Here is a 13,857-nt window from a genome sequence, read left to right as displayed (position 1 = left end):
AGAACACGTTTAGAGGAGGTACCGGCCGGGTTTTGTGTTATTTTGTACCAAATGATCAATATTAATGTGGTTTGAACGCAAGTTCAGTCACTCAGCAAACTACCCAACCGCTCTGCAATTTTTGTTTTGCTTTCATTGCTCGCGTCGACGTATTTCCAAACGGGGTGCGTGTCGGTGGGGAGAAATCTGGGTGATTAAATGCCTGTTTTAGGAAGATGGAGAAAACGTTGCGTGCTTCTGAAAGTGAGAACAAAGCGACGGCAGAATTCACACTTCAAATTCTCACACTGAAAGCTCTTACATTATTTCAAGTAATTAATTGTGCATTTTAAAAAAAAACCTGTACTTTTATTAGCGCGGAGCCATGGTGCGGGGGGGGGGGGGGAAGGATCGTTTCCTCCGTGTTTGGGTACGCGAACCCCAAAAAGCAAGGAAATGAACAAGGGCCTGTTTGCAGAGCAGCCATGGATCGCATCTCTGCAACGGTGTGCCATTATTTCTAATCCGGATTATTTAAAAAATTCACTTAAAACATGGGTAGGCAAACTAAGGTCCGGGGGCCGGATCCGGCCCAATCACCTTCTAAATACGGCCCGGGGACGGTCTGGGAATCAGGGTGATTTTACATGAGTAGAATGTGTCCTTTTATTTAAAATGCATCTCTGGGTTATTTGTGGGGCATAGGAATTTGTTCATTTCTTTTCCTTCCAAAATATAGTCCGCCCCCCCTCAAGGTCTGAGGGACAGTGAACCGGCCCCCTCTTGGAAAAGTTTGCTGACCCCTGGCTTAAAAGTTTGCATTTAGCGCCTTCAGCCACAGAGAAGTTTCCTTTGCAAAGTTTCGTGAGAATCCCCATCCACAAGGAGGGAGCGCCTGGTTGGACAAACTTTCCTTTGAGTTGCAAAAAAAGGCATCAAAACTGGCGACTGCTACATCCCAGGGAAAACTCTGCAGTACAGTGGTACCTCAGGTTACATACGTTTCAGGTTACAGAGCCCGCTAACCCAGAAATAGTGCTTCAGGCTAAGAACTTTGCTTCAGGATGAGAACTGAAATTGGGCTCTGGTGGCGCGGCAGCAGCAGGAGGCCCCATTAGCTAAAGTGGTGTTTCAGGTTAAGAACAGTTTCGGGTTAAGAACGGACCTCCGGAACGAATTAAGTACTTAACCCGAGGTACCACTGTATTATACATTGGGGTGAGGTGAAGAGAGGACTAGCGATGCCTATTAGCCACAATGGCTATTGCTCTGCCCTCCACCGTTGGAGGCATCACCCCCCCAGCGAAAGAATTCTGCACACTGTAGTTTATCAAGGACTGTTGGAAATTTTAACTTGGGATGTGTGTGTTAAATTACAGCATCCAGAACAATATTGGCCCAACAGGTTGTTTCCCTCCCCACACCATACCCCATCAGACAATGTCACACCAGTGACATCAACCGATGGACAGGAGGGCAGGTTTTAACCTTGCATGAGCTGCGCCACCATGTTCCTAGCAGGGAACAGGTTTGTGCATGCGAGGCAGCCTGATTTAATCTCTGCGCATCAGCTGCTCTGGCTCCGATCTTAAAGCAGGGGTAGGAGACTTGCAGAGGCTTTCCACCCACCTCCCTTTTAAGTTGTAAAAAGCCTGTGTGAGTCTCTGTGTAATGGTTAGTGTGTTGGAATCCCCTGGTCGGAATCCCCACTCAGCCATGAAGCTCACTGGGTGAGCTTAGCCCAGACACCATCTCTTAGCCTAACCTATCTCACCGGGTTGTTGTGAGGATGAAATGGGGAGAACCATGTAATAATAATAATAATTTTATTATTTATACCTCGCCCATCTGGCTGGGTTTCCGCAGCCGCTCTGGGCGGCACCCAATAGAATATTTAAAACACAACTAAACATCAAACATTAAAAACTTCCCTAAACAGGGCCACCTTCAGATATTTTTTAAATGTCATATAGTTGTTTATTTCCTTGACATCTGATGGGAGGGCGTTCCACAGGGAGGGTGCCACTACCTAGAAGGCCCTCTGCCTGATTCCCTGTAACCTCACTTCTCGCAGTGAGGGAACCACCAGAAGGCTCTCTGAGCTGGACCTCAGTGTCTGGGCTGAACGAAGGGGGTGGAGACGCTCCTTCAGGTATACTGGGCCAAGGCCATTTAGGGCTTTAAAGGTCAGCACCAACACTTTGAATTGTGCTCGGAAATGTACTGGGAGCCAATGTTGGTCTTTCAGGACCGGAGTTATATAGTCTCGGCAGCCACTCCCAGTCACCAGTCTAGCTGCCGCATTCTGGATTAGTTGTAGTATCTGGGTCACCTTCAAAGGTAGCCCCATGTAGAGCGTATTGCAGTAGTCCAAGTGGGAGATATCTAGAGCATTCACCACTCTGGTGAGACAGTCTGCATACCAGATGGAGCTGGTAGACAGCTGCCCTGGACACAGAACTGACCTGCGCCTCCGTGGACAGCTGTGAGTCCAAAATTACTCCCAGGCTGCGCACCTGGTCCTTCAGGGGCAGTTACCCTATTCAGGACCAGGGAGTCCTCCACACCTGCCACCTTGAGATCCTTGGAATATAAAGGTCATATATAAATTTAACAAATATAAGATCAGAGCAAGATCCAGTTTCTACACAGCCTTTGGCAGCCTTTGGCAGTAGAGGTGGCGACAGGCCGACAAATAAATGTACTTGCACTCCAAGATTCCCTCACCAAGTAATAGTGATCCATTTTCTGGAATGTGAATAATCAATACAATGAAGTAAATGTGAAAAATACAACATGCTTTCTTGCTTCTCAAAGGGTGCTTAAAAACACAATGAGAAATATAAGTCAGTTTTAGACTGCCTCCGCTTTTGAAAAGAATTTTATTTTCATTTTGATTGAAACTCTGGGTGTGTTTTAAAATGCCTTGATTCAAGTTTTAGTAGATTTGCTGATATCCCTTCAGTATGGTCCCAGAAATCGTATTTTTTATTTACCGTATTTTTTGCTCCATAACACTCACTTTTTTCCTCCTAGAAAGTAAGGGGAAATGTCTGTGCGTGTTATGGAGCGAATGCCTACGGATGGCGGGGGGATCTGCTGCAGTCGTGAGCAGAGGATCCATGGTTCCCCTTCCTTCCCTCCTCCGTGGCTCGCTTTGCTCGCTTTGAAACAGCAAAGCGGGAGAAGAGTTGCTGAGTGGGGAGAAGAGAGGGACAGAGAGCCTGGTTACAAAGCACGGATCCACATGGATCCTCAGGATTTTTCCATTGGGCTACCCCAAACTCACCGTCAGATCACATGTCTGTGGCCACAGCATGAACCACAAAAATTATACATCCACTGTTTCATTTAGAATATTTTTTTTCTTGTTTTCCTCCTCTAAAAACTATGTGCGTGTTATGGTCGGGTGCGTGTTATAGAGCGAAAAATACGGTAACTAAATTTATATATTTGACTGTAATAAAACCTAAGTGCCTCCTAAATGAATCTTAAACCTTACAACTCATCTGAACAGGAGGGAGTGGCCCGGTTTCATACATAACTAAACTAAGGCATGACCTGTTTAGCAAAAATGTGGTGTTTGTGAACATATGAATCCAGACAATCAGACTAACCATGGTCTGTCCAAACCGAACAACTTTGCTTAACCATGGTTTGTTTAGCCACCCAATCTCTAGAACTTGGGCAAGCTACAGAGGCGTAAAGCAAGAACAGCTGAAAACAAACCAACTTTCTAGAAGTAAGCCGTGTCTTACTTGCTTATTGGTGAGACAACTCAGGTTCCCCTCCCCCCAACAAATCAGGGTTAAAGCAAGCCACGGTTTAGCATTATGCGCAAACACAGCAATCACAAAGGACTATTATTTAATCAGAAAGAGCAGGCTGAAAAGATGTATGTTTATGTCACATTCTCTTCATCATTGGTGTCTTCATCATAGATGAAACTTGCTTCATTAGGAATCTTTTGAGAACATTTTTTTTTCTTTCAAGTGTACAAAACAAAATAATTTAACACACATAATTGTGGAAAAAAATAGAAACCTAACAGCTCTTTTTTAAAGAGCTGACTATGCCAATGAGAGTTTTGAGACAAGCATCTGTCAGCAACTGTGCTGCCACACTTATGAACATGATGCCATATATACTTTTTTGTGATCTATTACCAGATTTCTGTGGCTCAGCAATTATGCATTTTTCTTTGACATCTCTTGTGTTAATGTAATTCTACCTCAGTAACTTTTTACTGTTTGTCAAAAATCTACCTGTTATCACCTCTGTTTCAGACACAAAATCCAGAGTCTTGTCTATTCCCATTTGTCTTAATTTATTAATAATAATAATAAACCAACCTCATAGTAAAAAAACTTTCACATTTTAAAAAATCCAAAGAACCACCATGTGCAAAATTAGCTTGGAACACAAGTTATGCTTTGCTTTAAAGCCATCTAACAGAAACATGTGAAATTGTTAAAACACAATTCACCATGCTAAGAGGGTTTCATCAAAGTGATGCAAGTCTTGAGTGTCAGCCATTATTGAATTCAGCATTGAACTAGGCAACAGTTCTTCTAGACTAAATTGTTTTGTTGGACTTTCAAAGTCGAGTTTCTTGGGGGATGATTTAATTGACAGGTTTGTACGGTCCTCATATCCATTCTCCTTTACTGGACTATGATAATTATGGTCATGGTTTATTTCCTGTGCACCATATCCACATTCTTCTTCTTGTGGAAGTTCCAAGGAAGCAACAGATGTAGTGGGAGACAGCAGCTCAGATAAAATGTCATCAAAACTTGAACTGCTACACTGGGACATACTGGTGCTTAGAGAATTCACAGATTTACTATCTTCAACATCAATTTGGTCCTGCAGCGCATTTAACAAGCTCTGTAGGGAGTCACTTTCTTTCTGGGATTGAAGCTGTGACTGATCCTTCATCCTTTTCTTGGGAGAGCGCCTGTTTCGCACCTGAGCCTTCGCCACCTTATCTAGCGAAGCCAGTTTCTCCTTCTTAGCTTTCAGCTGCTGTTGAAGTTGTAGGCGCAGTCGGTGTGCTATTGTAACGCTTGACTCTTCAACATTCTCAGCCGATGTAAAGCTTTTAGTTTTATTGTGGCTCGGTTTAGGCCCAATCTGGTTACCCAAAGCAACCAGTGAGCCAGCACTCTCCACCACATTACTTTTGCTTCCAACAATGTGATGCTTTTCTATAGGGGGTCTTGCAAAAAGAGTGGGTGAGGATAGAGGAGGAGCCTTATGAGAAGAATCTAATGCCCTCTCCGTTAACTTCTCCCTTTGGTTTTTTGAATGTTTTGCTTGAAAACCATGAAAGTGGCTTGCCTGTCTACCAAGTGAAGTGCAGCGAGTTTCTTTTTTAATGGGCTTTTTACAGATCTCCGTGTTATTATAGGTTAATAAACTTTTGGGCATGAGAGGATGAGATCTTTCAAGTAAACCCTTTACCCAACTGCCTGTGAATGACTTCGTTCCGTTTTTAGGGGCCGAGTGAGAATAACTACTTGGGGAAGAAGCAGAACTAGCCTGGGAATTTGCTGTTGCTTCTCTCCAGTGTTCTACAGTACTATGTGTTATCTGTACACTATTCCCTGCTTTTGCTCTGCTGCTTTTGTTTTCTTGATTTGCTGTGTCCAAACTGCTGCTATCTTTGATAGGAACTTCAGGTTCTGCCCCTTGAACTGGTAACATTTCTGGTGAATAATGGCTATTGCTCAGAGAAACGACCGGCGTTATAAGCATGTTACTTGCATTGTTTGGCTGCCCTTGATGCAAGGGAGTACTGCCATTTTCAAGTAACTTGCACTCCTTCCCAGCAACATCTCTTTCAGAAGTAGTTGGAGAAACTTTAACTCCACCTGGATCATGCAGCTGCGATGTGTCCATTCTGACTGTCATGTTATTTTCCACTGCAGGGCTTTCGTCCAGTGGTTTACCTTCAGAGTCAAGTGGAATTCGTACAAGAGTCAAAGTTACAACATCATCATTGGCCAGGTTTTCCAAGCCGCAAAGCAAATTACTGTTGTTATTCGCAATCAAGTTTTGTGTCTCATTAGTGTGTGCATTCAAGTTATCGTCAGTGTGATAAATTAAAGGTGCGTTGCCAGCAGACTTGCCATCAGCATATTTAAATGGAGAATCTGGCTGTGCTTTTAGCAAAGGAACATTCGTAGCCACTTCACTTTCTAGCTGCGAATCCAGACCATTTGTCAATCGTGGCGATTTTCTTTCCCAGATGACGATGTGAATCTCTGAAGGGGGAACGCCAAAGATCTTGTGTCTTCTAGAGTACGAACCCTTTAAGTCATCACACTCAAGCCATGTTTCTGAAAATGAGAAATGAACAGTTCAGAATTTTAGGATGCATAATCCCTCATCACAGTTCTCTGGAAATCACTGTTCTATTCATTTCAAAGTCTTTCAGCACTTTACTGGATAAACCAGCTTTGAAATATATCCACAAAAATAAACAGCAACTAGCCTGCCCGCCCACACATACCTATGTAAGTCACAAATGGTCTCCAATTCTCTACCACTTTACAATGGCTTCCCTGCCTGGAAGCAATTTTTACTCACCACCGGAGATCAAGAAAACAGTTATTTACAAGTCTGATGTGAACATTTATTTCACCTCGCCAGAAAGTGTTCCTAATAATGGATATGAGTACTACAGTGGTATCTTGGGTTACATACGCTTCAGGTTACAGACTCCGCTAACCCAGAAATAATACCTCGGGTTAAGAACTTTGCTTCAGGATGAGAACAGAAATCGTGCACCAGCAGCGTGGGAGGCCCCATTAGCTAAAGTGGTGCTTCAGGTTAAGAAGAGTTTCAGGTTAAGAACGGACCTACGGAACGAATTAAGTACTTAACCCGAGGTACCACTGTACTTATTTTCATAGAATTATAGAGTTGGAAGGGACCCTGAGTCATCTAGTCCAACCTCCTGCAATGCAGGAATATGCAGTTGTCCCTTACGGGGAATCGAACCCGCAGCCTCTAACCAACTGAGCTATCCGAATGACTGGCTATAGGACTGATATAGGAATGGTTTTCGAGCTTTCTCTTATCTTAACCTTGGATCACCACACAGTAGAAGACATACCGTATTTTCTGCTCTATAAGACTCACTTTTTCCCTCCTAAAAAGTAAGGGGAAATGTGTGCGCGCCTTATGGAGTGAATGCAGGCAGCGCACCTATCCCAGAAGCCAGAACAGCAAAAGGGATTGCTGCTTTCACTGCGCAGCAATCCCTCTTGCAGTTCTGGCTTCTGAGATTCATAATATTTTTTTTCTTGTTTTCCTCCTCCAAAAACTAGGTGCGTTTTGTGGTCTGGTGCGTCTTATAGAGCGAAAAATACGGTAATTATTGGTCCTCTCTGAGAAGGGTTTTGAGGGAAAACCCTCCCCATTACTGTGGGAGGCTCCCAGGTGCCTTTTGGGACAGGATTGGCAAGGGGATAATGGACATGACTGTGCTGGAACTACTTATTATGAAACAGTGATAGCTTATGTATACTGGGTTAGAAAAACTTACAACAGAACAGCACACATACTGCTAACTGGTCTACTACTTATGGCAGGCATAGGCAAATTCAGCCCTCTAGATGTTTTTGGGGCTACAACTCGCATCACCCCTGACCACTGGCCCTATTAGCTAGGGATGATGGGAGTTGTAGTCCCAAAACATCTGGAGGGATGAGTTTGCCTATGCCTGAGTTATGGGTTCCTAATCTCTTGCTTTTCTTCCCAGAATCATCTGAGGCTACCAACCAGGACTTGCAGCAAAAAGAGAAAGTCCCAGGCAAATTGCAGGGGAGCTAAAAGGAAAAGGGAGAAAGCATAACAAAACAAGATTGAACTTTCCTGATGAAGGACCTGAGAGGGCTGGTACATTCTGCACAGTAAGCTTTTTCTTTTACATGTGTTTCCTGCTTTCTTTCCGCCAGCCTGTGCAGACAGACACCTATTGAAGGACAGGTGATGGGAGTGCACTGTACTTACCATCTGAATCCGAGATCCATGTTATGAAGTGTCTTGCCTCCTCCTGATACTGAACAACAGCTGTTACTTGGTAGGAATCTCCTTGAAACTGAAATGAGTAGGTCTCCAGATCATTACGTGGCAAGCCTTCCACAAAGTGCATCATAAGTACCGAGGAAACACTATCAAAGAAACAACAATTTGTAGCTTTAGAACTATGTAACTTACAGCATTATTAATACTGGATACATCATCCACACACAGCAGAATTAGCAACTAGCTGTTTAGGAAACTCCATTTATGAAAGTTTCATAAGTATCTCAAAAGCTTTTTATAAAACCACCCAAATAAGACTATTTGAGAGCTTATAGAATGAGATTCCATAAGCCATGGTTTTCAAATAGCAGAACCTTGGAGGTAGGTACAGCTGTCTAGCTGGCAAATTCATAGTTACATGATGGGACCCAGCAAGGCTACTAATATTATGCCAGAACTGCATTTTCATACAACACTAGCAGCAGCTCATTATCCACCTGCGATGTAGTTTTACTCACATCAGCAGCTTAATATGGTTCGCACTTACTTTTCTAAAACCATTTCTCTTCTTTGAGATTTGTGATGACAGTTATTACAGGGACCAGTATGAACAGCTTTCAGCGGGTGCCATTCTGGGATGATATTTGTAAATGTTGTCAATGTCTTCTGACGCCTGAAATAAGAAATGATCCAGTGCTGTGAGAAAATTATTGCCAAGCTAAACCTGGGACATCCAGAAGAGTCATTCATATGAATGATCCACATTCAAAATTGCTCTGAACCTGCTGCAACCAAAAGCTTAAATGTAATTTTAAGTTCCAAGTTAAAGAAGTAAATACTGGCAAATTTCAGGGATTGTCCTAGGGTGGGAATGTTTACCCCATGCAACAGTTTTTAAAAGCTACAGGAACATATACCTGCTGCTTGCAGGTGACTGAAATTCAATAAACAATGAATTTTCCAGTTTAAAGTAAGCTTGACTGTAAGCAGTGGCATGTCTGCAACAGAAACAAAAAAGATATCTGTGGATGTGTACATGATTCTCCCCTGCATGTGAACATAGCCTTGGAGAACTGTACTGCCAGCAAAATGTGCTGGTTGTTTAGGCTAGCAAATAGGCATTGGAGGGAATGTCTGTCAATATGGGGTGAGATATTATGCTCCTGGGCTTGGTGTCTTTATCAGGGAACAGAATCAAGTAGAATGGAAGTAGAATGGGATGTATCTGGGAACCTCATTTATGTTGAGGCTAAACATGATGTTTGGGCTACTGTCATATATTGCAGTGTTCAGCTCTTGAATGCACACTTTAACTGGCAGGATCAATCCTGACCAACAGCAAGAAAAACTCAGGAATTATCAAGTACTGCAGAGCTAGCTTGCCTTTTCTGACAGCAAACACAACATTTTATGCTATGCCGTGAAAGAAGACGTATGGCATGCTCATAACACCCCATCAATCCCGCACATGTTCTGTTTGCAGAGAAAAATATAAAGACATCCACGCTGATTTGAAGATTAACATGTGCTTGTATTAAGGAAGACGAGAAAGAACTTCAGCAGAAACTAACCTGTCATTGACTTGGTAGCCACACTGTGAGCATTCGAACTTCCATGAATAAGAGTGGAGAAACAGTTTTTCTGTTTGAGGATCCTTCTTTAAAAGTAGAGGGAATGCAAACACCGGGCTCTCCTTGTTACCTTTGAAGAAAAGAAATGGGGTGAGACACATGAAAGCACCCTGCAGGACAGTAAAAACATTTTACTATGTTTCATAGAATCACAGAGTTGGAAAGAGACCATGAGGATCATCTAGTCCAACCCCCTGCAGTGCAGGAATATGCAGCTGTCCCGTATGGGGATCGAACCTGCAACCTTCGCATTATAAATACCATATTCTAACCAACTGAGCTATCCAGGTCCTTTTTAAATAATGTAAAATACCTTGCTGATCATGGCCAAAATCTAGTGACTCTTCAAAAGATGTTTCACATATTTCAGAAAGCACTTACAAGGGCCAATTCTTACAAACGCTGGTGCACAGGCTCATAAAGCGTGTTTTGCTTTCTGTTCAAACAACAAAAGTACGAAGGTCTAAAGATATCTGAATTTTGCATTGAATTATATACTTTTTAAGTCATTGAAATATCTAAGAATTATACATTTTGCTTCCTATATTAAATAAAACCTAAGACCTAATTTATGACAACTTTTTTTAGTAACTGTCAGCAGCGGCTTATGCATCTTTACTCAAAAGCAAGTTCCACTGAGTTCAATGGGCCTCCCAGGTGAGTGTGCACAGAGAGTGCAGTTTGAGTGCAGTTTTCTTCTGACACAGGATTGGGATATACATGATGAGAAACTCTGAGCACTGACTACTTAGCAGGAAGAGGCTAGAAAATCTGGTGAAGGTATCTTAACAAGGAACCCTATGTTAAGTTAGGGCCATAACTCAGTGGCAGAGCATCTGCTTTGCATGCAGAATGTCCCAGGTTCAATCTCTGGCATCTCCAGGGAGAGAACCCTGCCTGAAATCCCAGAGAGCTGCTTCCAGTCAGTGAAAACAACACTGAGGTGAACCAATGGCCTGACTCCGTATAAGGCAACTTCCCATGTCTTAAATGGAATCTGCATATTCAGAGGCAATACAGTGGTACCTTGGGTTACATACGCTTCAGGTTACATACACTTCAGGTTACAGCCTCCGCTAACCCAGAAATATTACCTCAGGTTAAGAACTTTGCTTCAGGAAGAGAACAAAAATCGTGCTCCAGCGGCGCGGCAGCAGCAGGAGGCCCCATTAGCTAAAGTGGTGCTTCAGGTTAAGAACAGTTTCAGGTTAAGAACGGACCTCCAGAACGAATTAAGTACTTAACCTGAGGTACCACTGTATTCCCTTAAATATTAGTTGAAAAAGGCACGGCCTTCACACTCAGTTTCAGAACTTGCCCAAGGCATCTGGTTGACCACTGTGGGAAGCCAAATGCTGGAGTAGATGGACCTTTGATCTGATTCAATAGTATTCTCCTTATGCCTAACTGAGGAATCAATGGCCCAGAAAACAGCTAGAACACACAAAGGCATTAGATCATTGAAACCGGAATCCTATCTGAAGCTAATGACAACGAAAAGTAGTTTGCAGCTGATGGACAGAAAGGAAGTACTAGCATTGCAATATATTAGCACAGAACTCTTGAGGAATGACTCTCTCTGGACCCACAAAGAAACTAAAGATAAAGGAACTTTACTATACAGAAAAAAAGAAAGTAGGTTTGGCACTAGTTTACTGTCACGTTTGGAAACTTAGTACTGTTACATGTAAAATAATAACAACGACAATAATGAAAAACCCTTTAGCAATTGCTTACCTAATTTACATTTAAGCTGTGGCTGAAGTTGGACAAAAATTGTATTTCTGATTTCATTCAAGTGTGATTCAGCTCTCGAAAGAACATCCAAAGGAACTTCCGAAACACATTCACCTGCAAAAAACAGAATGATCCATCAACATTTTGTCTCCAGGAACTGCCATTTTTTTATTCTGTACCAACAATAACTGAGTATTTATTCCACTTATTAATGTATGTATATATACCACTTTAACATTGTCCTTGAGCTGGTAACACTATCAAATAGATGTAATTATCCTATTTGTTTTGTAGCTGTTATGGCTATACAAGTAACCAGACTTCAGATGCTCACAAATATCTCCAGTGCTGCGAAATCAGATTAATGCAACCATCTCTATAAACAACTATCCAAAGCTAATGGCAAGTGGTGTGAACCACTTAAATCAACTAGGACACCTGCCAAAGCCAAACCTCTGCCTTGCCTCTCATGAAGTGGCTTTCAAATTGCTTCCTGGAGAACCATGGTGTCTTCAGAAGCTTATCAGGCACCCATCAAAGAGAAATGTCAGACAAGAGTCAATGGAAGACAGCTTGCCATCACTACTGATCTTTCCCTGGAACATAAAGCTAGAGGAGATGAGTGTGTTATAGGGTATACTGTCACTCCCAGCAAAGCTACAGTGAGACTCTGAGAGTCTACCTGGTGCTCTATCTGAACCAAGCATGTGAGCTCGAATGTGCCCTCAAATCATCTGCAGTGCTATGAAGGTCCTGAAGGAAACAATTCAGATGTTCCTTAACAGAAAAGCTGATGTGGAAAGCATAACCAAAAAGCAACATTCAAAAATGCATTGCACAAACTCCAAGCAAGTATTTGATGTCAATAAACAGCATGATAGGAATATTTTAGCCTTCACAAAGCAAGCATTGCATCATCTGATGTATCTAATCACCCTGGGCAGATTTTGATGCCATTCATGGATGAGGGAAAAGAAGGATGAGCAACAGCCCATGCTGCTGTTCTATTGGTGGTGTTCGCTCATGTAAAAGAGGAGGCAATTGTTGTGGATCCCTCCTTCCTGTTGCAGCCCCTTGCCTCCCCTCCCCAAATCTGTTACAGAGGGCTGGGGGACCCTCCAAAACAGCATGGAAGGAGTTGTGGGAGGCTAAAGTGGGAAGGGGAAATTGTTTTTTGATTTATTTATTTTTTTAATCACACCCCCATCTCTTATGTTACTGGGAAGTTATTATGTGAAAGGCAGTAGTGGCTATCGCTCTTTTGACTTATCTGAGCAAATGTGGGGAGTTTTTTTTGCGGAAGATTAGTTTATGAAAGTAGAAATATAAAGCAAAAAACTACACTATTGCTTCTAAGAGACTGATTTTTTTTTTTTTTTACTTAAAGCTGGTTCATTTTCCAAAGCTGAAGACTGGTGCACATACTAGAGACACAAACTTATTTGAGAAAGTAAGGAAAAAAGGAGGCTGTAAGGCCTGCATAGATTTTAAATCATTGTGCCGACTATAAAAGAAACAGCTGCATTGTCCAAGGCTCAGAGTTCTATACACCACACTGATTTATCTTCTTAAAAAAAATATTTTGACAGCAAAAGGAAAAAAGACACTTGTGTTTGGCTTACCTCGTTGGCAAGTATTCACAAGTGCAGTTGCTTCGTTATATTTTGCAAATAGGCTCTGGATTACAGATACGTTTTCCAAGACTGATCCACTCAGAATCATTTTTAGTGTTTCTAAATGCACTAGGGCTGACAGAATGCAATCTAACCAGCAGAGAGCGTACACATTCCTCCACTGAAGCCACAATGGCTCTGGCCGAGATGGCTTGTCTTGATGGAGATTTTGAGACAATGATGAACCAATTTCAGGATCTGACAAAAGCTGTGCCTGAACACTAAAAATTTCCGGTGAACTTCCTTGAGCTGCCATTTTCATGTCCATTTGCTGCTCCACGGATTCTGTTGCACTATTAAAGTTCGGCTGACTGGCTTCCGGAAAGTCAGGCTGCCCTGACCGAGTCCCAAACAGATTATCTCCATTGCACTTGGGAGCAAGATCAGGTTTGAATGCCTTCTCATTTTCTATCAAGTTATCAGTCCTCGTCAGTTTTAAGTGTTGGGGAACAGCAGAGGTTACCAGGCTTGTGTCAGATGACTTTCTTTTCCTACAAGTGCCCTGAGATGGAGAATCCTTTTTATCAGTAGGAATTATAATGCTGCTTAGTGGTTCAAATCCCAGAGGGTAGATGCACTGAAAAAGAGGAGGGAAACACAAAGATATCTGAGTAAATTAATAACATGCAAAGTGGGTCTCAGGGATGCAATAGAGGGCTGTATACAGAAACAACAGCTATGCAACGCCTAATGAAAAATGAATAAAATCCAAATGTGTTTTAAATAGCACTTCTCTGAGATAGTAAGTTCTCTTTAGAATTCCATAACCCTTCACACGTCAACGGTACTATAAATTGGTT

The 13,857-nt window shown here is 42.3% G+C and overlaps 1 protein-coding gene across 2 annotated transcripts in view; it reads right to left on the bottom strand.

The window, feature by feature from the left end:
• Positions 1-4,282: 4,282 nt before the first annotated feature.
• Positions 4,283-13,857, bottom strand: part of USPL1 (ubiquitin specific peptidase like 1) — an 18,127-nt gene continuing 8,552 nt past the window's right edge. For both annotated transcript variants that reach the window (XM_081004085.1, XM_081004084.1), the window contains 6 exons: positions 13,007-13,634; positions 11,385-11,498; positions 9,588-9,717; positions 8,564-8,689; positions 8,002-8,162; positions 4,283-6,323 (listed from right to left, as the gene is read on the bottom strand). In XM_081004085.1, the coding sequence (XP_080860211.1) occupies positions 4,462-6,323; positions 8,002-8,162; positions 8,564-8,689; positions 9,588-9,717; positions 11,385-11,498; positions 13,007-13,634 (3,021 nt within the window). In that variant the 3' untranslated portion in view covers positions 4,283-4,461. The remainder of the gene's footprint in view (positions 6,324-8,001; positions 8,163-8,563; positions 8,690-9,587; positions 9,718-11,384; positions 11,499-13,006; positions 13,635-13,857) is intronic.

Source organism: Podarcis pityusensis (assembly GCF_964106645.2).
Source record: "Podarcis pityusensis genome assembly, chromosome: 4".
Taxonomy (NCBI): Eukaryota; Metazoa; Chordata; class Lepidosauria; order Squamata; family Lacertidae; genus Podarcis; species Podarcis pityusensis.
This window is presented reverse-complemented; position numbering and strand designations above follow the sequence as displayed.